Source organism: Hemibagrus wyckioides, linkage group LG02 (assembly GCF_019097595.1).
Source record: "Hemibagrus wyckioides isolate EC202008001 linkage group LG02, SWU_Hwy_1.0, whole genome shotgun sequence".
NCBI classification, from domain to species: domain Eukaryota; kingdom Metazoa; phylum Chordata; class Actinopteri; order Siluriformes; family Bagridae; genus Hemibagrus; species Hemibagrus wyckioides.
Genome location: NC_080711.1, coordinates 15021428 through 15044140, shown reverse-complemented (window position 1 = coordinate 15044140; position 22713 = coordinate 15021428). Strand labels below are relative to the sequence as shown.

At 39.8% G+C, this 22713-nt stretch overlaps 2 protein-coding genes across 2 annotated transcripts in view; one reads left to right on the top strand and one right to left on the bottom strand.

Annotated features, from left to right (window-relative positions):
* otop2 (otopetrin 2) lies at positions 1 to 5354 on the top strand. Its single transcript, XM_058373155.1, has 6 exons — positions 1 to 885; positions 2250 to 2386; positions 2479 to 2537; positions 2691 to 2821; positions 3186 to 4000; positions 4993 to 5354. The coding sequence occupies exons 1-6, from the start codon at positions 429 to 431 to the stop codon at positions 5161 to 5163; spliced, it is 1770 nt and encodes a 589-aa protein (XP_058229138.1). The 5' UTR covers positions 1 to 428; the 3' UTR covers positions 5164 to 5354.
* A 2381-nt stretch (positions 5355 to 7735) lies between these two features.
* The window catches only part of hid1a (HID1 domain containing a), a 17931-nt gene continuing 2953 nt past the window's right edge, over positions 7736 to 22713 (bottom strand). The window contains exons 3-19 of the mRNA XM_058373146.1: positions 21986 to 22156; positions 20878 to 21000; positions 19545 to 19651; positions 19129 to 19245; positions 15554 to 15761; positions 14570 to 14626; positions 14328 to 14468; positions 14152 to 14242; positions 13908 to 14059; positions 13133 to 13211; positions 12847 to 13011; positions 11551 to 11778; positions 11265 to 11410; positions 10783 to 10872; positions 9114 to 9205; positions 8293 to 8451; positions 7736 to 8175 (exon numbers count right to left, since the gene is read on the bottom strand). Coding sequence (XP_058229129.1) covers positions 8112 to 8175; positions 8293 to 8451; positions 9114 to 9205; positions 10783 to 10872; positions 11265 to 11410; positions 11551 to 11778; positions 12847 to 13011; positions 13133 to 13211; positions 13908 to 14059; positions 14152 to 14242; positions 14328 to 14468; positions 14570 to 14626; positions 15554 to 15761; positions 19129 to 19245; positions 19545 to 19651; positions 20878 to 21000; positions 21986 to 22156 — 2190 coding nt within the window. The 3' untranslated portion in view covers positions 7736 to 8111. The remainder of the gene's footprint in view (positions 8176 to 8292; positions 8452 to 9113; positions 9206 to 10782; positions 10873 to 11264; positions 11411 to 11550; positions 11779 to 12846; positions 13012 to 13132; positions 13212 to 13907; positions 14060 to 14151; positions 14243 to 14327; positions 14469 to 14569; positions 14627 to 15553; positions 15762 to 19128; positions 19246 to 19544; positions 19652 to 20877; positions 21001 to 21985; positions 22157 to 22713) is intronic.

Here is a 22713-nt window from a genome sequence, read left to right as displayed (position 1 = left end):
AATTTTGGTGCTCAAGATAATGACATTCCAAAAGTTTGGTATTTTTTCCCCTTTTTGTCATATGGGTATAAAAACTTTTATACTCACCTGTAAATAATGTAAACGCCTGCTTATGGGCTTATTTTATACATTACAGTCTGTCATTCAGCAATACTGGCTCTTCTAAAGCCACCACCTTACCTCCTACAGAAAGCGTGTATGATATGGATTACTGTGTGGAAAATACCATAAAAGCATAAATGTAGGGTATTATAACTTCCACGCCTCACCTGACGCATCATATATGCGGTTAGTCACGTGAACAAAGGTCACCTACTTATAAGCCATCCCATCCCAGATGACCGTTATATATTACCATGCTGTGCGCTGCTGTGTATGAGACAGTGTCCATCTTTATTATTCATAATCAGAATTAAATAGTCGACAAAATGCATTTCAGCACGCTAAAGATTCTGGATCTGCATGAACTAGGCATGTACATCCACGGCTTTTCTTTTGAAGCAGGCATGATGAGCACCAAAGAGGAGTCAGAACTTCAGGAGAGCCAGATCTCCACGGTACAGCACGCAGGCACGCACATTGCGCGGGGCACGCGCTCGGCCAGCATCGCCCTGTCCTCCACCGGGTCATGGCGAGACTCGTCACGCAGCTGGGGCTGGCTGCTGTCCGGCGCCGTGCTCGTCAACGTGCTCGTGCTCGGATGCGCGCTCGTCGCCGGCAGCGTGTTTAACGCACACTACTTGACCAGCGTGCACCTGCAGCTTTACCTCGTGGCGCTGATCATCACCACCACCGCCTGGATGGTCTTCTACAAGGCGTACACGTGCCGCGATGACGAGGCCGTGCTCTACAAGGATATGCACGCCGGTCCCGTGTGGCTCAGAGGTGGGGTGTGTGTGTGTGGTTTCTCTACTCAATTGCCTATAAATGTAATCAACATCCACAGTGATGACAGAATTTTTCTATATTTTCCTGACCACTTAATTTTTTTGGAACATTTGTACACATGCTCAGTCTTGGAGATGCTCAGATGCTTGCTTCAGAACCAAAAGTCCAGAGTTGTGGAGCAGGTCCAGATCCGACTCCTCCTATATCTCTAACCCTAACCTGTGCAATGCTGTACAACACAGAACATAATACTTAACTCACTTATCCAGTCTAAAACACTTTGAGACTCTCTGGAGTCCACAGGTAGGAGGGACCTGGATCAGGATTGACTCCACCCCATGGACTTTTTGTGCTGCAGCAAGGCGTCCTCGCATCCAGTCAGTTATACAAGCCAGTTGTGCAATCAAGCAGGTACAGGTTACAAGTTTCAGTTAATGCTCACATCAAACATCAGAAGTATGATCTCAGTCAGATAGTTGTTGGTGCCAGACAGGCTTATCTGAGTATTTCAGAAACAGCTGAATTCCATGCAAAACAGTTTCTAAAGTTTACACAGAATGGTTTGGAAAACAAAAACAATAACAAAAAATCCAGTGAGTCTTAGGAGAATGGCCAGACTGGTTTGAGCTGACACAACACAACAGCTCTTAACAGAACACTTAATATGTCGAAAATTCAGGCACTCTTGGAAGAGATTGGAAAAAGATCAGAAAATTTTGTTCCAACCTTCAGCTGTCCAGTTTTCTGTGGGCCTGTACCCACTGTAGCCACAAATGTAGCCTGTTCTTTGCTAATAGGAGTGAAACACAATAAGAACTTTTCTGGAAGGTCTTCATGACATTGGTTTGTTTCACTGATGTTCCACAACATTAAATAGAACTATAATCTTACAGTATAAGTATGATGGCAGAAAATGTACAGTTAAATAAAACACTGGGTACTCTATCCAAAATATGCAGAACATTTCATATAATTATTTGCTTTTCTTTCTTAAATAAGAGCACATTTTTTAATTCAGTTTTTTATTAGTTTATCTGGAGCAATTATGTCCCTATTATTGTGTCCCTGTTACCACAGAAACAGTAAAGTTTTAGAATGTGAGCTAAACCCGAGTTTCGGCTTGTAGGCTGCACTTCTGCCCGAACCGTGCTTTTCTAGAAAATTAAACACCTCATATTCTTATATGCCATATTTATTAAACTAGGCTGTGGAATTAAACAAGGCTGTGTTATGAAGCTACTTTAAATGCTGGCTTATTTCCACTTTCCACAAATTTCTTCCAAACCAACTGGAAATGTAAATCAGCTATATTTGCTTATTTTTTGTCTATGATTAACAATCTGCTCATGATCTTTCATTAGGTGGCCTGGTGCTGTTTGGTATCTGCAGCTTAATCATGGACGTTTTTAAGGTCGCCTTCTATGTGGGTCTCGTGCACTGCGACTCACCCGTGAAAATCATCTTCCCCGCTGTGCAAGCCATGTTTATTCTGGTGCAGGTGAGTTGACCCAAGACAAGCAGAAACTCCATTGCTTTGTCACCTTGTCACATCTAACCATTTTTATGCACCTGATTGTTTTTAAATTTCAGACTTATTTTCTCTGGCTTCATGCCAAGGATTGTGTGCAAGTGCAGAGAAACATAACTCGGTAAGTGTGGTGGTAGTGTTAAATACATTAATACAGTGTGAATGGCAGACACCGTAGTGCCATTTGTAACAATGTAAAGCTTGTTGCTCTTATTATGAACTATAGAGACTCTGAAATCCATAAGATGTCATATTTGTGTCTGTGTTTGTCTAGGTCTGGGCTAATGCTCACCTTGGCCACAAACCTGATGATTTGGATGATGGCAGTGACAGAAGAGTCTCTTCATAAAACAGTGTATCCCAATGATACACGTAGCCTCAGTTCCCGGAGTCTCTCACTTAGAGGTATTTATTCCACATTACTAAATGCTCTAGTGTGATAATCGCTTACATTCCTAGCATGTTACCATCCTTAATAATATCTAAATATGGTTCTATTATGGTCTAATTGGGCTGAAGCTGAACAAGCTGTTTTATTCTCACCTTATTACAGACATTTTCATTGTTAGATTTAAGTGCTTTATGTTCATTTACCAAACTAGTCAAGTCAGCTTTTCCAGTGCAGCTGGAAAATTTCACTAGAAAGTTTTGGATTTCTGTAAAGCTGCTTTGTGCTAATGCCTATTGTTAAATGCGATGTATAGATAATATGGAAATGAAATGATGATACACAATTCCAATTTTAAAACATTTCCCCTGTTTATTTTAGCTGCCGCTCCTAGCGGCAACAACAGTTGTGTGTGCACTATCGCGGCATGCAGCATCTTCGAAAAAGCCTATTATTACCTGTATCCATTCAACATTGAGTACAGCCTGTTCGCATCAGCTATGGCTTACGTAATGTGGAAAAATGTGGGCCGGCTGGTGGATGACCACGGGCATCATGAGCACCGATTCCACATGCGTGATGTGCTGATCGGCCCAGCCACAGGCCTCCTGGTGTTGGTGGCTGGTTTAACCATATTTGTAGTGTATGAGGTGGATGTATTATCTGACGAGCCGGGAAAGAAAGACACGGCCCTCATCATGTACTACGTGTCCAACACTATCACAGTGGTCCTGATGACTGTGGCAGCGGTGGCCGGCTGTGTTGTGTACCGGCTGGAGCAACGTGAGCATGCAGTGGGGAAGAACCCAACACGCAGCCTGGATGTAGGGCTGTTAGTGAGCGCCTCAGTAGGCCAGCTCACCGTCTCCTACTTCACCATCGTGGCCGTGTTAGCTGTCGGTGTGGGTGGCCTGGTCAACGCCCTTAACCTAACCTGGAGCGTGCTCACTATAGTCGAGCTTTGCGTACAAAACATATTCATTATCGAAGGCTTGCGGCGGGAACCACACCAGGACACACGCCGTGCCAGCATCTTCTCCAATCTGCTCGCCTTACAAGCACACGACGAGTGCAGGAGGTCCAGCAACGTGCTCACTCCTCGTGGCTCCATCGCCATCCCAGTCCCCAAGCCCCTGCCCTGGAAGAGGAAGCTTCTCAAAGAGATCTCATCGTTCCTGCTGCTTTCCAACATTATCGTGAGTACCTTTCTTCTAACTTCATTAATAAAATACAAGCAATATTGCTGATCTGAAATCAGTTCCAAATAGTAGTAAACAAATATAACATGGCTACTGTCAGTGAATCAACACTAAGCTGATATTTTAATAGGAACAGCTGCTGGTTTATGCAATGATCCAATCAGTCAATCAGATTGCAGCAGCACAAAGTAGAACATGTAGATAAAAGGTCAAGAACTTCAATTAATGTATACATGTATACACTGAATGCAAAAACAATCACCGAGCGATAATTTTGCAGACAGAAAAGCATTGTTGATAAGCAAGGTCGAACAGTCTCTGCTGCAGTTGGCTCACTGAAACGGGCAGTTTAAGATTAGAAAGTTATTTTAAGGTTAAAAAACTTTTATGCTTTCCTTTGCAGTATACACCATTTATTTAAGCTGCCTTAGCTTTTCTGGCAGCTTAAACCAGTCTGGCTTTTTCATCTGAACCTCTCCATGTGTTTCTGCAAGCAGACTTGCACGTATTTTTTGCACGTATTTAAAGTCTGTGTTAAAATACATAGTTAGCTTATGAAATAGTTAGCACTGAAATATTCAAACCAGCCTGGTCAAAATCACAGAGATCACATTTTCTCCCATTCTGATGTTCGATCTGAACCTGAAGATTCTGCATGGCAATGAGCTTCTGCCATATGATTGGCTGATCAGATAATTGCATGAATGAGCAGGTGTACATGTGTTTATATTCATTGGCTGGTGAGTATATACCTTGCAAATTAGCAAGATGTGTCCCATTCACTGAGACACAATAAATGAGACTTTTCTGACAGTTTCACAAATATGTAGTCCATGTGATTCAAACCCTGGTGCATTTACCTTCACAGTGAGAGATAGGAGAACACTGGGTGCATCACGCTCATTCACTGTCAGTGGGGGTTAATAGGGAAAGAATTTAGGGCATTTTGAATGAGCTACATCTAAAAGTTGTCCTACTTTTCTCTACAGCTTTGGATCATACCTGCCTTCGGAGCACGGCCACAGTTTGACAACACCCTTGGAAAGGATTTCTACCAGTTTAGCATGTGGGTTGCTGTGGTTAACATTGGACTGCCTTTTGGGATTTTTTACAGAATGCACTCGGTAGCCAGTCTTCTTGAGGTTTACCTTACCTCATGAATCTACAGCTTTAGACAACCTTTGCTCAAATTTTATAAAACTCTTTGTTTTGGAATTGATACTATATATTTTTGATACCTTTTTGTCTAATATATTTGCTTGGAAACCAAATTAATGAATGTAAAGATGTGTATCTTAGGTGTTGTGTATATGCAGTTGTGTGACAAATTAAAGGTGGCTTTCACACTGGGCATGTTTGCTGCGGTTCAAATCTGAGTGGGATTGTTCTCAGTACTCACTGGAGCATCTGGTTTCAGTCTCACTTGATAATATCGACCCTGGTGCATTTGATTTCATCACAACATGACTCAATCCATTTTTGTTTTTTTATAATTTTAGTGCTTATTATGCTTTAGTGCTTATTATTATTATGTGCAGCAGAGCACCTTTCTCACTTCTGTTCCTCTGCCACTCATGGTAGTCATGTGTTGTGGAAATAAATGATGTCATCATCTAATAAAACACATGCACAGGTTACTGAATAATTGTGGACCACAGCGTGGGTTGTGCTTACATCCACAGGAATCACGGCACAGTTCCAGTGTAACGGATCTCACACCACCTCCTGCAGGAAGTCACAGGTTCAGCACCATGGTATTCTTTCCGGTCCACATGACAGCTTTCACATTACCAGTTTTTCATGCGCACTATAATGTGTTTCAGAAATAAACTGCCTGTGTGAAAGCCTCAATACATCATGGCACAGATTCTGCATGACTCTGGAATTGTGCTGTTCTTCCAAAAGTTATTCACTCAGTTAGTGGTCGATGATGATGATTATAATGATGAGGAGGAGGACAGTGCTCTTTAAAATCTCTCATTTAACTGGGCTGAAATATAGTGTGTGTAAAGCAATAGAATGTGATTTGCATACACTGGTCAGCCATAACATTATGAGCAGTGAGAGGTGAAGTGAATAACACTGATTATCTCCTCATCATGGCACCTGTTAGTGGGTGGGATATATTAGGCAGCAAGTGAACATTTTGTCCTCAAAGTTGATGTGTTAGAAGCAGGAAAAATGGGCAAGCATAAGGATTGTGATAACTAGACAACTGGATCAGAGCATCTTGAAACTGTTGCTCTTGTGGAGTGTTCCTGTGTCTGCAGTGGTCAGTATCTATCAAAAGTATCCTTTAAATCCTGTAAGTATCATGGAAGCCCCACCTCGCAACTTACAGAACTTAAAGGATCTGCTGCTAACATCTTGGTGCCAGATATCACAGCATACCTTCAGAGACCTACAGTAGTGGAGTCTATGTCTCGACAGGTCAGGGCTGTTCTGGCAACACAACATTATGACCACCTGCTTAATATTATGTCTGATCTGTGTACGTTTCACACTCATTAAATCACTCAGTGAGCCAAGTGGACACAAAATCACACCAGAAAACTGCTTCAGATGCATAACACAACAGAATGTTGTCCCCCCCCCATCCGTCTATATGTCCTGATTATGTGCAGCTTCATACATTTTAAACTTTATGCATTATACACATTAGGAAATACAAATATTTGTACTTCCAATGTGAAACTGCACTTTATTATCACAATAAAACTAAATAACCTGTTTGTGTGGACTTGATTATAATTTCTGTTGAAGTCTTCATGCAGAGTGTTACGAAATAAAATAATAATTAAAAAAACAAAGAGAACACTCACTACAGCCTGTTTATGTTTCCTGTCCTGTAAGTATATGCAATATCTGAGGAAACATGCTGTTATAATAAAATTGAAATCCAATGAAGGCAAACTGATGTTCTAAACACTTCCTGTGTTTATATTACGTGACATAAAGCCACACACTGATCTGAACATTCTCAATACACTTTCCTTCCCTGGTTTTTCCCATACATGATGACACAGCATTCACACTAATCACAGCCCACTTCCTTTTTCTGTCATTCACTCTCATTATTAACATGTTGTAAAGAAGCACCAAATGTTCCCAGGTTTACAAGAAGGAAATTGAAGACTGTACTGGTGCGCCTGATCGTGTAAACATGTAAAATGATTCACAGGATGTTGTGTTTTTGGAGCTCAGCATAGATATGTTTGTTTTTTGTTTAATATTGCGACAAAAAATTGTTACTTTAAACATTGAGCACAGTATATACATTAGATCGTCTCATTAGCAGATCTGATGTGCAGAGAAAAAAAATAGTAATCAGTAATCAGATCACCATAAATGATTCTCATCATCAGAACATGGCAAGTCATTTGTTTACAGTTGAATACTGGTGAGATTCGTAGACGTTACTGGCTGAAATATTTGGCGGGCTGATGAAACATGAACCCGAAAATGAGAGCGTGAGGATTGCGGACGTTTCTCTGTTGACCACGAGTCACGAGTAGGATTAACGAGACAACCTACAGAATAAGCGAACGCCTGTTTAACAGAGATAGCTAGAGATTTGCTGCCTTCTAGTGGCAAATGCGTGGCAAACACGATCACAGTCGATGCCGATGGTCACACTAGCCTACTAACGCCACTCATTACTGCAGTACATGCGACCAAATTCATTAGACTTTCAAATATGATTCCATCAAATATATATATATATAATGTATGTATATGTTTTTTTTCTATACAGTGGCAGTTCATATGGTAGGAAAATCATTCATCCATCCACAGTGAGAGATTCTCAATGGTTTAAGCTGCTGGATATTATATGGTCTTATCAAAAGGCAGAGCTATATGTAGAAACGTTATCATTTGTCCACACATGCCATCTCAATGAGCCATGAACACTGTTACAGGTTTTCCGAGTCACTGAGTCCTTTTTCCCTATCACCGGAGTAAACCTGCGAGACTTACAAAGAAGGGACATGGCACTGCGCTGAAATTGAAGACTAAGCTTTAAATGGGGGTGTTTACAGTGAGAGGAGCGACGACGGTCATCACCAAGCAGCCCTCTGTTCAGTCAGTGACAGGCAGCGCATGGATTCTACATTCTCTGGATCTCGAAGAGACGGACGTCTGTGTCGTACCAGATAGGAGGGTCCACGTTGCTACAATAAAAAAAAAAAAAAAAAAAGAGATAAAAGATACAAATTTGTGATATTCTCTATTTGGAGTTAGAGATAATTAGAGGTTATCTGAGATTTTTTACATTATGCGGTGTTTACCGGAGATAGATGACGCCCCACATGTACGTGCGGAACCACATGGCAGTGCCTGCATTGGCCTGGTATTTTCTGATCAGGATAGGGTGAGGCACAGGCAAAAGCCCCACCAGGGTACCGTGTTGGAGGAATTTCAGGATCTCTGACTCGTCTGTCAAGCCCCTGTGAGGAAAATACATAGCAGAGCATACGAGTTGAGCAGAACTCTGATAAGCAGAGAGAAACCTTTCTTTTGATTTCTCTCACCCCAGAACGCACTTGGTGGTTTGACAAACTGAAAAATAAACTTAGGTTAGGGAGTTTATATACAGTTTAAAATGAAGTTGCAAACCTTATATGCCCAATACAAAAAATACGTTTTCAGTGAACTGAAAGGAAGATTTCTAATTTTAGAAAGTGTATTTCTTTTTATTAATGCTGGGAAATCATCCAGATGTGTTTTATTCAGAAAGCTCTACATGCATTTCATTGTGTTTGTTTTTTTCAAGGTCTGTTGCTCAACCAGTTATTGACGGAATCAAAATCAAAAAGTTATTTGACGGATCAAATATTTGAGTTATTGCCTTTTATCGACATTTTAACAAAGGGCTTGATAGACATTTGTCGAATTAATGTATTTAATTAATTAATACATTAATATTAATAAACTTCATAAAAGGCACAGCCTGTAAACGAATGTCACCCACAAAGATCATCATTTTTTATCTCTTCCTACTGTAATTGAGGAACTTATTCAAGCAAGCTTGCTATTTTGTCAAAATTACTGCAGATTTCCTATAGGGACTGAAATATACAGATATCTTTGAGTTTGGAGATTTCCATACTTGTCAATGCAGATCTTCTCCACTTGGGGGACCAGCACCTGCAGCAGGCGCATGATGGTCTGTAGAGGGAGCTTGCTTTTCCAGGACAGGACCTGCATCACAGAGAGAGCAGAGTTTACATTCAATCTGTTAAGAAGAGTTTGATTAAGAATACTAAAACTCATACAGGACATACACTACCGCTCAAAAGTTTGGGATCACTCAAAAATGTTATTGTTTTCCAAGAAAACACACACAAAATTAGTCTGAATCGAAAATATAGCAAAAGAACAGAACATGCTGACATGTCAGAGTTAGAAATAATGATTTGGATAGAAATGATGAATGTTTTCTTCAAACTTTGCTGCAAAAGGTGGTTTTTTGATTAAGGCAATTACAGCCTGGGCATTCTAGCTGTCTATTGTTCAAGAAAATCTGATGAGATTTCACCCCATGCTTCCTGGAGCATCTTCCACAAGATGGACTGGCTGATGGAGTCTTCCTCTGTAGCTGAAATCAAGCTGAAATCTGCAAGGTGATCCTAAACTTTTGAGTGGTAGTGTAAATATTAATAAACAGTCTTATCTGTCACTTACATAACTGAGAAGACTGAATAGTAAGCAATAAAGGAAGCAATATAACAGCATATGGTGAGTTAATTAGCTTGTTGTGTGCAAATGAGTGTATGATCATTAAATACAGTAAATGGTTAACGGTCACTGCAGTTCTTTTATTTGCCAGGTATCTGAGTTATTTCTTTTTTTATTTGTATTAGTGATTAGTGTATTGACTTTTTCTAACAAAAAAAACCCTGTCCATCTGGTATATATGTGTAAATATAATACAGTTCCGTGGTGGTGCAATCTATGCTATAACTCTAGAGATGTTTCCAAATGAGTTAGACAAGTTGGACGAGGAACAAAAAAAAACACTGAAGAAAAACAGAGCAAAAAAAATAACAATAAGCAGGCACGTTATAGTTAAACATAGACTCTTGCCAGACTTTATTATTTTATACGTGAAGAACACTTCAGCTCGCAGCCGAAACATTACCAATCGTCACTTGCTGAATTTTTTGTGATGGGAGAAATCATTTAATTCATTTTTATTTGTATAGCACTTTAAACAGTGAATACTGTCTCAGCATTTCAGAATAAAAATGACAAAGGTTAAAATTTGAATTGATATTTCTCCGTAATGAGCAAGCCTGAGGCAAACGGTGGCCAGGAAAAACTCCCCGAGATGAAATGAGGAAGAAATCTGTAGAGGAGGCAGACTCAAAAGGGAAGTCATCCTCATCTGGGTGACACTGAAGGCTGTGATTTTAAATAATGATGTGCCGTGTTAGATATTGTTTTAGAACAGCATAATAATCATAAAGACATTCATTGTTCTTAACCTGCAGTCCATATGTTGTTAGATTGTTACATTATGAGCGTGGAGCTTTTACTTGCCTGCTCTGCTTGCTAATGAATTTATGATTTCTCTCCAATGTTATTCTTAGCCAGATTTTTTTTTTTAGTTATCTCTTCCTTTAAAATTAAATTTTGGAATAAATTGCATTATGTTTTGTTCCACAAACAGCAACCGACTGTGTGTATTACTTCAGACATTCATTTACATCCTTAGGGCTTGATTATGTTGCAGATATGACACATATCACACAGCGACAGCTAAGAAAGCTACGCACCCACTCTGGTGTTGGGACCCAGTATGTGGCGGCAGACGATGTGCTTGATAGACGTCTCCTCGCCATTTCTGCCTCTGTGTAGAAAACGTCCTATTGGGGAACATGAAATGGCTTTCACTTGGGTGAACATTTATGCTCTCCTACTCACCTAGGAATAAGGACCAATTATGCTCTCTTTGAACCCATGCTCTGGCAAAGTCAGGATTATAACTAGGGATCTCCTGTTGATAGGGCAAGAGAGAGCAACATATCGCTAAATTCTGCCCTAAAGATGCAGCTTATCTTCTCCTCAGTTGCCCTCGTCATTTTTATGATGGTCACTAAAGTGCATCTACAGAATTTCCCATCATTCAGTAGAACCACTACAGTATAGCACCTTAGATAAGTGGTAAAATGTATTCACGATGATTCAAATCCAAGTCTGCTTGAAATACCAAATGGCTTCAGACTACTAAAAACCTTTATAGAGAGAATCCTCTCACCTCGTTGTCTCTTCCAGAGTTGGACTCTGTGTCGCTAGCCCCACTCAAGACGGCGTGTTCCGGTGAGTTCGGAGTTTCTGTCTTTGGCACGGACACCATGGTACCATCCTCTGATACTTGGGACTTCTCTGTTAGTTTATCAATACCTGAAAATACCATTTATAAAGTTCAGCCATAACTCAAATGTGATACCACTGATAAAGTCTATAGTAGGAGTTTTTCTTTCCTTCCTTCCTTCCTTCAAGTAACATGTTCCATTGTTATAAAGGAGAATTCAGGATGTTACCTGGCATAGCCACAAGGCTGGCCTTTAGCGTGCCCGGCTCGGCAGGTACGGCTGGACGAGAGCCCACCATGGAAATTGTCTCCTGGGAGTTGGTGCGAGAGATAGCATCGGGAGATTTCCTCTTCTTTTGCAGGGCTTTCTGGATGGATGCAGAGTCGGTGGGTAGGTTGGCAAGCTGGTGAAAGACGTTGCGCTTGCGGATGATGGCGTATACCAAGTTGCAGTTGCCTCAGAAATAACAGACAGCGAGAGAATCGAATTCAAATTTATTTATCAAATACATAACCATACACAGTATGACATCTAGTGTAGTGCTTTATCAACTGTCCGAACAGAATCATTAAGAATAAAAAAAAGAGTAAAATAAAGAATAGAAATATATTACAAATAGAATTTTAATAAAAGTGGAAAAGAGAAGAAAGTGTATAGAGAAAAATATAAAAACCTATATATGAATACAGATTGCCGTTAGACCAGTGTGACTATTTTGAGTAAAGTGCAACTGTAGTGTAACATATGCTGTGCAATAAGTCTGGAAGAGGTAGTGTGTGTGTTTTGAGTAGACGAATCCAGAAAAAGTCCTTGAACTAACTATTGTCCTGACTGAATTGTTTTTTGTTTTTTTTAATATTATATTTATACCTTTCACCTTATTTTTTAAAATTATATTTTACCATAGGTACGTTCTCTTTAGAATGTGCTGGGTCATAATTCTTTATCCTAATTCTTTATCACATTTAAGGGCCAGATTCTGGAGTTATGCAAATACAATAATTGTTGTTTGTTCGTTTGTTTATTGTTCTTTTAATACCATGCCAGCACCAGTGGCTATTTTCATGGCAGGATCAAGGTATATAAAGTGATATATTTGAGTTGTCCTTATACTATTACACCAATACAATCTAATCATTATTTAAACTGTGTCAGCAACAGCAGCTTTATGAGGTCCTTCACTTTAATTCTCAATAAAAACTTCAAGATTTTCTTTGGTGAGACATTTTGGAAGACTCCTAAATAAGAATTTTCTAAAACACTAAAAGTGCTGTCTAGTGTTGTTGCTAAACGGTTCTTCACTGTTTAGTAGGATGTATGTGTAAGACTTGAGTGCCAAGTTTTGTTACATATAAACATTTCCAGCTCCAAAAATAAATTTCTTTTCCCAAATGCAATTCCAAACTTTGGAATTTTTGTTACAGGATCCGATATGACGAAATGCATCATAATGTCTAGTCCACTTTTTGTCGCATCATCCTAATAATGGTACTCAGTGTCATCTTTAATAACAATGCATCTTACCATCAAACTGGTACTGGATAATGTTATTAAAAGCCTCCAGCAAAAAAAAGACCAAGTGGTGGTTCTGAGCAGCAGAGAACAGGAACCAGTTGGTGGAGAAGGCTTCCAGAAGATGCAGGAGCTTATTGGCCGCCACCATGGACAGACTCTTCAGGTAAGGAGACACTAAACAGCGTGAGGATTACACACACAGACACACACACACACACACAGATGTGAGGCCTGACAAAACCCATATAGAAACTATTTTTAAGTAGACGCATCCGTGAATGGTGAAAACACTTACCGTTTACTACAATGGTGAGCAGGCAGTCGAAGAGCGGCTGCAGACGCTGATGGCCACTTGTAATGATCTTGTGAAAAACCTGAAGATGTGTTACAATAAAGGACAAATAAAATTGTTTGGGAATGTGACACTTAACACCTGTTCCTTCCCAACTAAAAACGAGGTTGTTGTGCCTCATGTGCGTAACAATTCTGATATCTGACCAGACAGGAAATCATTTTAAAAATATAACCATCAGGTAGCAGTTGCTCCAGGATTGTTTGATTGCAGAAATTAATGCAAAATCAAAGAAACAGAGGAGCTTGCAATTTTCCAAAATGAATGCAGATTTGCGCAGAGACGGGTCATGTGACATCACGACATGCATTCAGTCAATCCTTCATTAGAATCATGTGCATTGAACATGTGCACACATTTTCAACAAATTCTCAAATTTTGAAAGAAATCAAGCAAAAGCAAGCATTTTTGACTGGAACAATCACAAAAAACCTGTGAAATCCTGGAGGGACTGATATATAGGACTCTATAAGGTATAACACAGGTTTGCAACCTTGGGGTCACGACCCGACACACAATCGTTGGAGATCGGAGAAGTGAAAATCTCAATGGAATCTCAACAAACTTTATGGCAGTGTATACAGTGGAAATGCATATTCATCATAGTTACAGATATTTGCATGTTGTACTGTACTGAACATTCTATGAACATTTGTTGTCTGTTAACCCCTACAATTATGTAAAATGAGACAGAATCAGAAAAGAACTCAGCCCTTACTACGATGAGGAGGTCGGCATGTGTGCCGGTGAACACTGGAATATCCATCGGGACACGAAGAGAATACGGTTTGTTGAGACGCACTCCGAAATTCCTCTCCCCACTCAGCAGCAGCAAAATGAACACTCCGATGTGCATGAGACCAACACGGGCTACCAACAAACACAACACAGATTCAGTCTGGTCAACACACAGTCTTCTTTTTGTATCACGTAACACTATCACACATGTACAGAATATTTACACTGATCAGCTCTGGCATCATTCAGGTAGTAGAGAATCGGCACCAGGATATCCAGCACATCACTGCTCTTCAGAACAAAGAACAAGAATTTCTGGAACAATACAGAGACAGGAAATGGAGTTAGACAGGAAAAAAAAACAACATAAGTCATGACGGCATGAAGCATGTTTCCCTACCTTGTTAAAGTCACAAAATTTCCAGAAGAGGACCAGAAGCTCTTGGTGGAACTGGATCTTCTTGGTGGAGTTGGGCAGGTAGGTCTGAGTGAGCGGGTTAGTGAGAAGGCGAGCCAGGCCTTTTAGCACAAAGTCATAATCCTGAAAGCAAATGTTTTTTTTTTATATTATTATTATTATTATTATTATTAAAAAACAAGGCATCAAACGATGATAAGACATTGCCATGGTAAGATACATACCTCTTCCCTGTGAATTCTGGAAAGGTAGTTCACAAAAAGGTTTTGTGGGCCTACAGACTGCCAAAGAGGGAAAAAAGATCTGAGTTTAGTAGAATAAATCATTCACATTTATATTAAAAAAACAAATTTTCACAAATCTGAACAGATTCAATACTTGTTCTTAGAAGACTTAAAGGAGCAGTGTATATTGTTCAACAGTGTTTCTAGACTGTTTTAATCCTATATTTTTAAAATTACCTAAATAAAGGTATTTTATTGTATTGTATTGTACAATTGTATATTGTATTGTATTTATCATTTTATTTCATTTTTATTAACACCTTATTATTGCCAATACAATTTGTGTTGAATTTACCACAAATTACAAAACAAAAGAAAACAAAAAAGATCTTGAATCTTTCTGTTTCAAAGACTTTGAGAGATTTGCCAAATTTCTATTTTCCTCTTGTTCTAGGTGCATTTTGTAGAAGTGAGATCAGCTTACTCAGCTTTACCCCTAACCACAGATACTAAAGTGATATCTTTCTGCCTCCAGGTGATATCTATCTTTCCAAGCGGTGGTGAGAAAAACTGCATTTTCAGTTTGAAGTGAACAGGAATTGTAGTTGCACTATGGCTGTGATAATCATTATCTACACCTAGTACTGTAAAGGGAATCTATATTTGTCTCTAATGAACATATTATTATAAACATGTTATGTTTATAATTTTTTATTACTTACATTTGGGCACAACGAAAAATCAATATTTCATGACATTATAAGCAGAATATCTCACAGAAATATCTGAAGTGAATGTAACCTTGCTGTGCTTCAAAGCTGCAACCCTAATCAGTTAAATGTAAGGCCAGTCTTTCTAATTTCGATCCGATTTCATCTATTTTATTAAACGAGGTGTAATTACTGCACTGTTTCTGCATGTTGCTGTGCCATGCCCTAATACAGGATGTGTGTGTGTATGCTAAAGGTGTGGTGGCACTCCTACATCCTGCTCGTCCATGCTGGAGGGGGAGGGAGCGCGTGGAGGCTGAGTGTTTTCGTGCTCCAGAGTGACGATGAGGATCTGCACTGCCTGCTCAACCAGCTGCTCCCGGTAGTCCGAAAACAACAGGTGGTTGTAGGGAATGCCGTAGCCCACCGGGTCGTATGCACACACCACGTTAATCAGGGAGGTAAACAGAGGCAGGGCATGCCTGGAGGGGAGAGAGGGGAGAGAGGGAGAGGGGAGGGAGAGAGAGAGAGACTGTCTTTTAAAAAGTCAGATAACCTTTACCGTCAGTTATCAGACATGAATATCATTTCATCTGATCATATGCATCAACGTAATTCTTTGCTAATATAAAAGAAACATGTTCTTGATAACAAAACAAACAGAAGCATATAATTAGAACTGACTGACTTCATTAAGAGACTACGACTAATAATAACTAGCAAAGTATCATACAATTGAGTCTAAAATTGATCCTACTTAGGCTATAATAAAGAATAGAAATTATTGTCACAGAAAAAAAAATATTTGTCTTAAGATATTAACAGTGAAATAGAACAAATATATCTGAAATACTGCTTCTTTGCATTTAGGATCTAAATAATTCAGTAGCCACTCTGACTGTATGATCGCTGAGCAGATTTTGCAAACCTTTGTACTCGAGTGTTAGCATTTGAATGAAACTGATGGCGTCGTGACAGCCTTTTCTAAACGAAGCAAATGATGTGCAAACAGGATGCTTAGCTATACATTGAGTTGCTAGGTAACGACGTTCATTAGTCCTTTAAGCATGTAAGCCTACCATATGGGTCACTTTGTAGCGATACAGTTACACACTATAGCCCTGTCTGTCGCTGCAGGCAATTTTTTCAGCCTGCGTCTATCTGTTCAACAGTGGATGAGGATTAGTACAGGACCACAGCTGGCCAGATTATTTAGGCGGTTTATTGTCAGGACATTGAGGACACTGGGGGTGGTATGAGTAGGCGGTGTAGTGTTCCTGTGATTGTTAAATACCTGGGCTAGAATGTTAGATGGTGAGTTTATCTGACAGCATGAATATAGTTACAGTGTAGGCGTATCTAATAAAATTGCAATATGTTTTACTTGCACTCTACAGCCCTGTTCAAGAGATATTTAAGTGCACAATTTATTTATTTCATAAATAATTCATTTGGACTACACTGGCACACAAAAACAGCTATTCATCTTGGTCTCTTAAATGTTCAGTCAGACTTTCTTTACCACAATTTAATTCCTTTAAATTTGTAATCAGTATATTTGGGACTTGATTGTCCAGCACATCCCCCAGATCAGATGCTTGATCAAATTGATATCTCGGGAATTTGCAGGACGAGTCAACGCCTTTGTCATGTTTCTCAAACCATTCCTGAACACTGTTTGCATGTAGAAGGTAGCATTATCCTGCTGAAAGAGGACACTACCGTTAGAAAATACCGTTGCCATGAAGAGGTGTACTTGGTCTTTAAAAGTGTTTACGTAGGTGGTACGTGTCAAAGTAACATCCACTTTGAATGCCGGGATGCAAGGTTTCCCAGCAGAATATTGCCGAGAACATCACACCGCCTCCAACAGCTTGTCTTCATCCCACACGCAGCCCCTCAAGCGAAGAACATATGCATATGTACGAATATATGTTTTATTCTTATCTGTGCTCAGTTAGCTTCCTAAATGTAACACAGCAGCCGCATTCTTTCGTGTTCACCGCAGTTTCTTAATGTCCGATGCCATATAGTGAGCCACAAATCTGAACAGAACTACAGAACTAAGGTGGAGTAAGAGGGATATTTCTGCACTTGTGTAGATGCAATATACATTTTTTAAAATGTAAAAATAAAATAAGTCACGACGTGATGTTAAATTTCACAGTCAAAACAGTGAAAGTGTTTATGATAACACAGATAACACAGGAAGATGGAGAAGGTGAAATGAGAAAGGACTAATGCAGCAGAAGGTCACAAAAGCAAAAGAAAGGGCCAAAACAAACATCACATGAGAAGGAGGCAAGACAAAATAGACAAAACTCTGAGGCACACTGATAAGTAGCAGTCGGTAGTGAAACAAGCTCGATGAACAGATGTTGAAAACCCTCTATTCATTTCAGAAAATCATTCCAAATGAGATAATCCGCAGCTGATGGCAGAGTAATTAAAGACACTAAATCTAGTTTCTAATTTAAATTTAATGAATACTAATGATTTATGAAAAAATACCATTTATTTGAAATATTAAATAAATGGGCGAGATTTGAGAATAGCCTTTATCCATTCATCCATCCATTTTTCTGTATCGTTGATCTTATACAGATTTACAGGGAGTCTGGAGGCTATTAAAGGTGACTCGGAGAACACCCTAATTCATCGCAGGGCAAAATCACAAACAAACACTCAGGACAATTTATAGTTTATTTATATTATATACACCAATCAGGCATAACATTATGACCACCTGCCTAATATCGTGTCGGTCCCCCTTCAGCTGCCAAGACAGCCCTGACCTGTCATGCACCTTGTATTCTAACACCTGTCTATCAGAACCAGCATTAACTTCTTCAGCAATCTGATAAACAGTAGCTCGTCTGTTGGATCGAACCACATGGGCCATTCAGAGCGACGTACCATAGTGCTTTAAAGTTTCTATCAATTAATACATTACCACTTCACTCCCCATGTGCATCAAGGAGCCTTAGCCACCCATGACCCTGTCGCTGGTTCACCACTGTTCCTTCCTTGGACCACTTTTCATAGATACTGACCACTGCATCACAATTAGGCCCTTGTCAAACTCGCTCAAATCCTTACGCTTGCCCATTTTTCCTGCTTCTAACACATCAACTTTGAAGACAAAAAGACACTTGCTGCCTAATATATCCCACCCACTAACAGGTGCCATGATGAGGAGATAATCAGTGTTATACACTTCACCTGTCACTGCTCATAATGTTATGGCTGATTGGTGTAATTGCAATAAGCCTACATCGCAAGAGAGAGGAAACCAGAGTACCCAGTGGTAACCACTGAAGCAGGGGAAGAACATGCAAACTCCACACACATATACACACAAACACACACACACACAAATACGGCAGAGGCAGGAATCGAACCTCCAGCCCATGTCCCCTAGACTGCCAGTCTGATGGTTATAAATAAAGGTGTGTATAAAATAGACTTGGTTTTAAAGTCAAGTCTTTTACTGTTATTTTTTACTGGCTTAAATATACTACATATATATAACCTGAATTATATTAAAAGCAAGTTAAATAAATTAAAACACCCACACACTCAGCCATTTTGGCAATCAGCATGCTGATGAGTTTTAGTGGCGTCTTAGTTTAATCTTTAATGTAATTTTCTCCCTTTTGCAGTATAAGTTTATTTTAAAAGACTAGAACTTTAAATGAACTCTCTCTCTCTCTCTCTCTCACACACACACACACACACACACACACACACACACTAATGACCATGTCCTTTTCCATTCAGCTGCAAAACTCTCTCAGTTTCCTCTTGGTTTGCACTTTCTGCATGCTCATTATAGGCTGAACGACTCACCTATTCTCAGTGGAGCAAAAGAAAGTGACCCAAGGATTGATGATGTTGCCATCTGAAGACGGTGGCAGGTACATGGCCTCTGAGAAACAGGTCAGCAGCAGCCTCAACAGTTCAGTCCTGCAAACACAGCAACCCCCCCCCACACACTTTTTTTTACATAATGCATTTTAATGCTCGCATTTCACCTTGTTGTGAATGTGACAGACACCATCCTGCCTTCAAAGCATCCTGACCAAGCAGGAGAAGAAAGCAAACAGCCCAGCCTCGTTGCTCCTTAATAACCTCAGATGACGTGATTTGAGATAAGAATCTCTTTGAATGGGCCTTGTGTGGTAGTTACTGATTAAAAGGTTATCCAGGAAACATGAGAAAACACTCTCCTCTGAAAATAGACATGGATTTGATTGCATGCTCACCTGTTAAGGTCATGGATGTAGTTAAGTGGCGGTGACTGAGCGAAGCCCACCCCCGCCTCCCAGATGTACTCACAGCTGTCCAGCGACTGCATATCCTCCAGTGAATCCTGACAAGGATGGCCATAAGATTACACTTTGATTCTTGTAGAGACACAATGCTGTCATTACAAAGTTTCCATCAAATAGGTGATATTTTGGAAATGTGGAAGACTGACCAAGTATATACCTATATAAACTCTTTTTAGTGTATTAATCTGTTAAGAGGAATGTACACAGCTCGCTTCTAAATATTTCCGGATGTGAGAGCAAATATCTTGTGGTCAGTATTGTGGTGGCTAAAAATACCAATTGGTTTTGATTGTGGGAAACAGAACAGTTTGGGTACAGACAAAAATAATTATAGTAGGAACAGCGTGAGTGTGATTTAAGCATGAACACACATAGGCTGTAGTCAGGTGGGGGAGGTGGGGGGGCAGAGAGAGACAGCCAGAGAGAGAGAGAGAGACACACACAGACTCAGAGGAAGAGAATGAGCAGAAACAGAGAGAGAGAGAGAGAGAGAGAGAGAGAGAGGGGGAGCCAAAACAGAGCAGCAATAATCAAATAATGAAAGAAAAGAAAAAGCAGGGCAGTCAAGCATTTGTTTCATCCACATGATGAACTCATACAGATCATTCTCTCCATGATTTCGTGTTTGCAAAAATTACTGCAAAATCAAGAAAACTATTGCTTATTTAACGGCCTATTCAGGGAAGTTTGTGACTTCTCAGAATTATCTCAGATTTTGGCCCAAGACTTGCCATGTGATGTCATTACAACACACATTCAGCCAAAGCCCTATCAAACACATGTACAGCTCTCACAGAAAGTCATTACATGAGTGCCTACACTTGAATTTGTTTAAAAGAAGACTCCTGTGCTTGCAATTTCACATTTCTGTGCTAAGCTTGAAGCTGTGCGGAGCTTCAAACGGGTTATTCTAAACATATCAGCGATGTTCTGACAGTAAGAAATCATACACTTGTGTGTGAGTTAAAAAAAAAAAAAGCTGATGGATCTAAATGGTTGCTGATATTTTCAGCTGCAGGAGTCCAACTTAATCATTCAACCTGACACATCCAAAACTCTTCAGCTACTTCCTCATACCACAGGACCTGTCAGTCAGAAAACCTCCAGGGGATTAACATGAAGAAAATGGAGGAAAGAAACCTTGTCTGCTTTAAATGCTGTATAAATGAGCTAAACCAGGAACTTAAGGGGATTTGGCCAAATATAACAACAAGGAAGGAGTGACACAAGGCACAAATGGTACAGATTCTAAAATTTTACTCACAGGTCCTCCTTTCTTATGGCTCTGCACGGTGAAGTCGGGACAGAAGAGCAGATCGGAGATGGCCAGGAGCAGAGACTCCGCCAACGGCCGCGCTCCATCATCGTCGTCGTCCATCTCGTCCATCTGTTGAGACATGAGAGTTGACTTGGAGGAACAAGCGAACGATGCATTCGCAGTTAAAACTGAATAACTGCACATAGTTCAGCTCTATTCAGCATGGTATACATTTCTATGTTCATAGTGTGTGGAATGGGGAAGATTTTTATAGATATATAAAAATATATTTTGTAGAGCTTTAAACTGACTATAACACTGCTGCATTGAAACTAATCCTCCCCGAAAAACATCCATTTAATTAAGTAAGGAATTTAAAACAATAGGGTGTGCTGTTATAGGAAAATAATCAACGATTATAATCCAGGTGGTGGGGAAAAACGCAGCATGTCACACTACTAAGAAACCAAAGAGCATAAAGTCCACTGTCCTAAAAACACCTTAGACTTATGCTGCCTTCACATGCTTTCAGAATCATCATAAGTTTCCCACTAGGAAGTTACACGAGTGACCTCTCAAGTCGTAATTACGACTGAGAAACTGGAAAATGATTTTCCCAGTTGTAATTACGACTTGAGATGTAATGGGAGGAGTGTTAAACTTTCAACAAGGCAAATTTTGTTTGTTTTCCTAAACTCTTAATTCTTAGCACTCACCATCTTGTTCATTTTCCTTTATGTACATCATAAATTATTCGATGCATACTGTAGACTTTACACCTTACAGCACTTAATGTGTTATAGTATCAAAATAAAAAAGAAAAACTTGGAGTCATACATGTTTCATGTTGATTTCCGACAACAAAGCACGTAAATAATTAAATAATTCCGCTATCACATAAATGCTACAAAATCGAAAGGTTGGTCCAAGTCGATCTTGTATCAGCTCTCTCACTCAGAGACACCTGATACACATGGGCCAGCCTTGTTCTCATGCTCTCAAACAACAGCCTGAATCAGCGCTCTGTGTGAGCCACAGCTCTGAGAAGAAGCACTCGTTATTCCAACAGTGTGGGTGTCTTATCTCCGTCTTTCTGAGTGTGCATGTTACTCACTCCAGCTCGTCCGGCCCCGGGGACGGTGGACCAAAAGAAACCCCTCCAATCCTGGTCTTCGAAGATGTAGGGCAGGATGCGGCTGAGAATGCGTGTGCAGTTCAGAACAACCTGTTTCTCTTGCTCACTGGGGCATCCTGATTCTGCTGCCTGCACCAGCTTCTCCACTGCCTGCGACAGGGATATGCATCAAACAACCGAATGCATGAAGTATCTCAGCACACATGCATATACTCATAATCATATAAACACAGAGACTGAGCTCTAGATCTCTTCAACCAGTTTAATTTTACCAGACGACAGAAAATGGAATTTGCATCTGTTTTGTGGTGTCCATGTTCAGCATTGAATTTCTTTATCATTTCACAGTCCACAGTGGTGATATGGCTCAATATGAAAGTAGACACTCAGCGCTTTACGATTTTGTACTTTTTCTGTGTTTATCAAACATACTAGGGGCAATAAATTCAATCTCAACAAAGGTAAACACGTCTCATACTGTCTTTGTTCCTTTAAGTGCTAACTAAAAGGTCATATGCCCAAACATCATCCATCACCTGGGCATCAATGCATGTAAACATATAAAGTCTAAAATCTTTCTAGCACTTAAAAGTGCTGCATTTTTGGTTGTTTGAATCAAGAAGTGTCTTCAACTGTTGTGGAAAATACATACTAATAAAATATGAATGATTTCATCTGTATGTACTACAGCTGACAATTGAAAGAAA

Excerpts from the sequence above, each read along its gene's own strand:
- otop2 (XM_058373155.1), top strand. The coding sequence starts at position 429 with ATGCATTTCAGCACGCTAAAGATTCTGGATCTGCATGAACTAGGCATG. Across the intron at positions 2,538-2,690 it reads GTGCAGAGAAACATAACTCG|GTCTGGGCTAATGCTCACCT; the intron begins GTAAGTGTGGTG and ends GTGTTTGTCTAG. Across the intron at positions 4,001-4,992 it reads TGCTGCTTTCCAACATTATC|CTTTGGATCATACCTGCCTT; the intron begins GTGAGTACCTTT and ends TTTTCTCTACAG.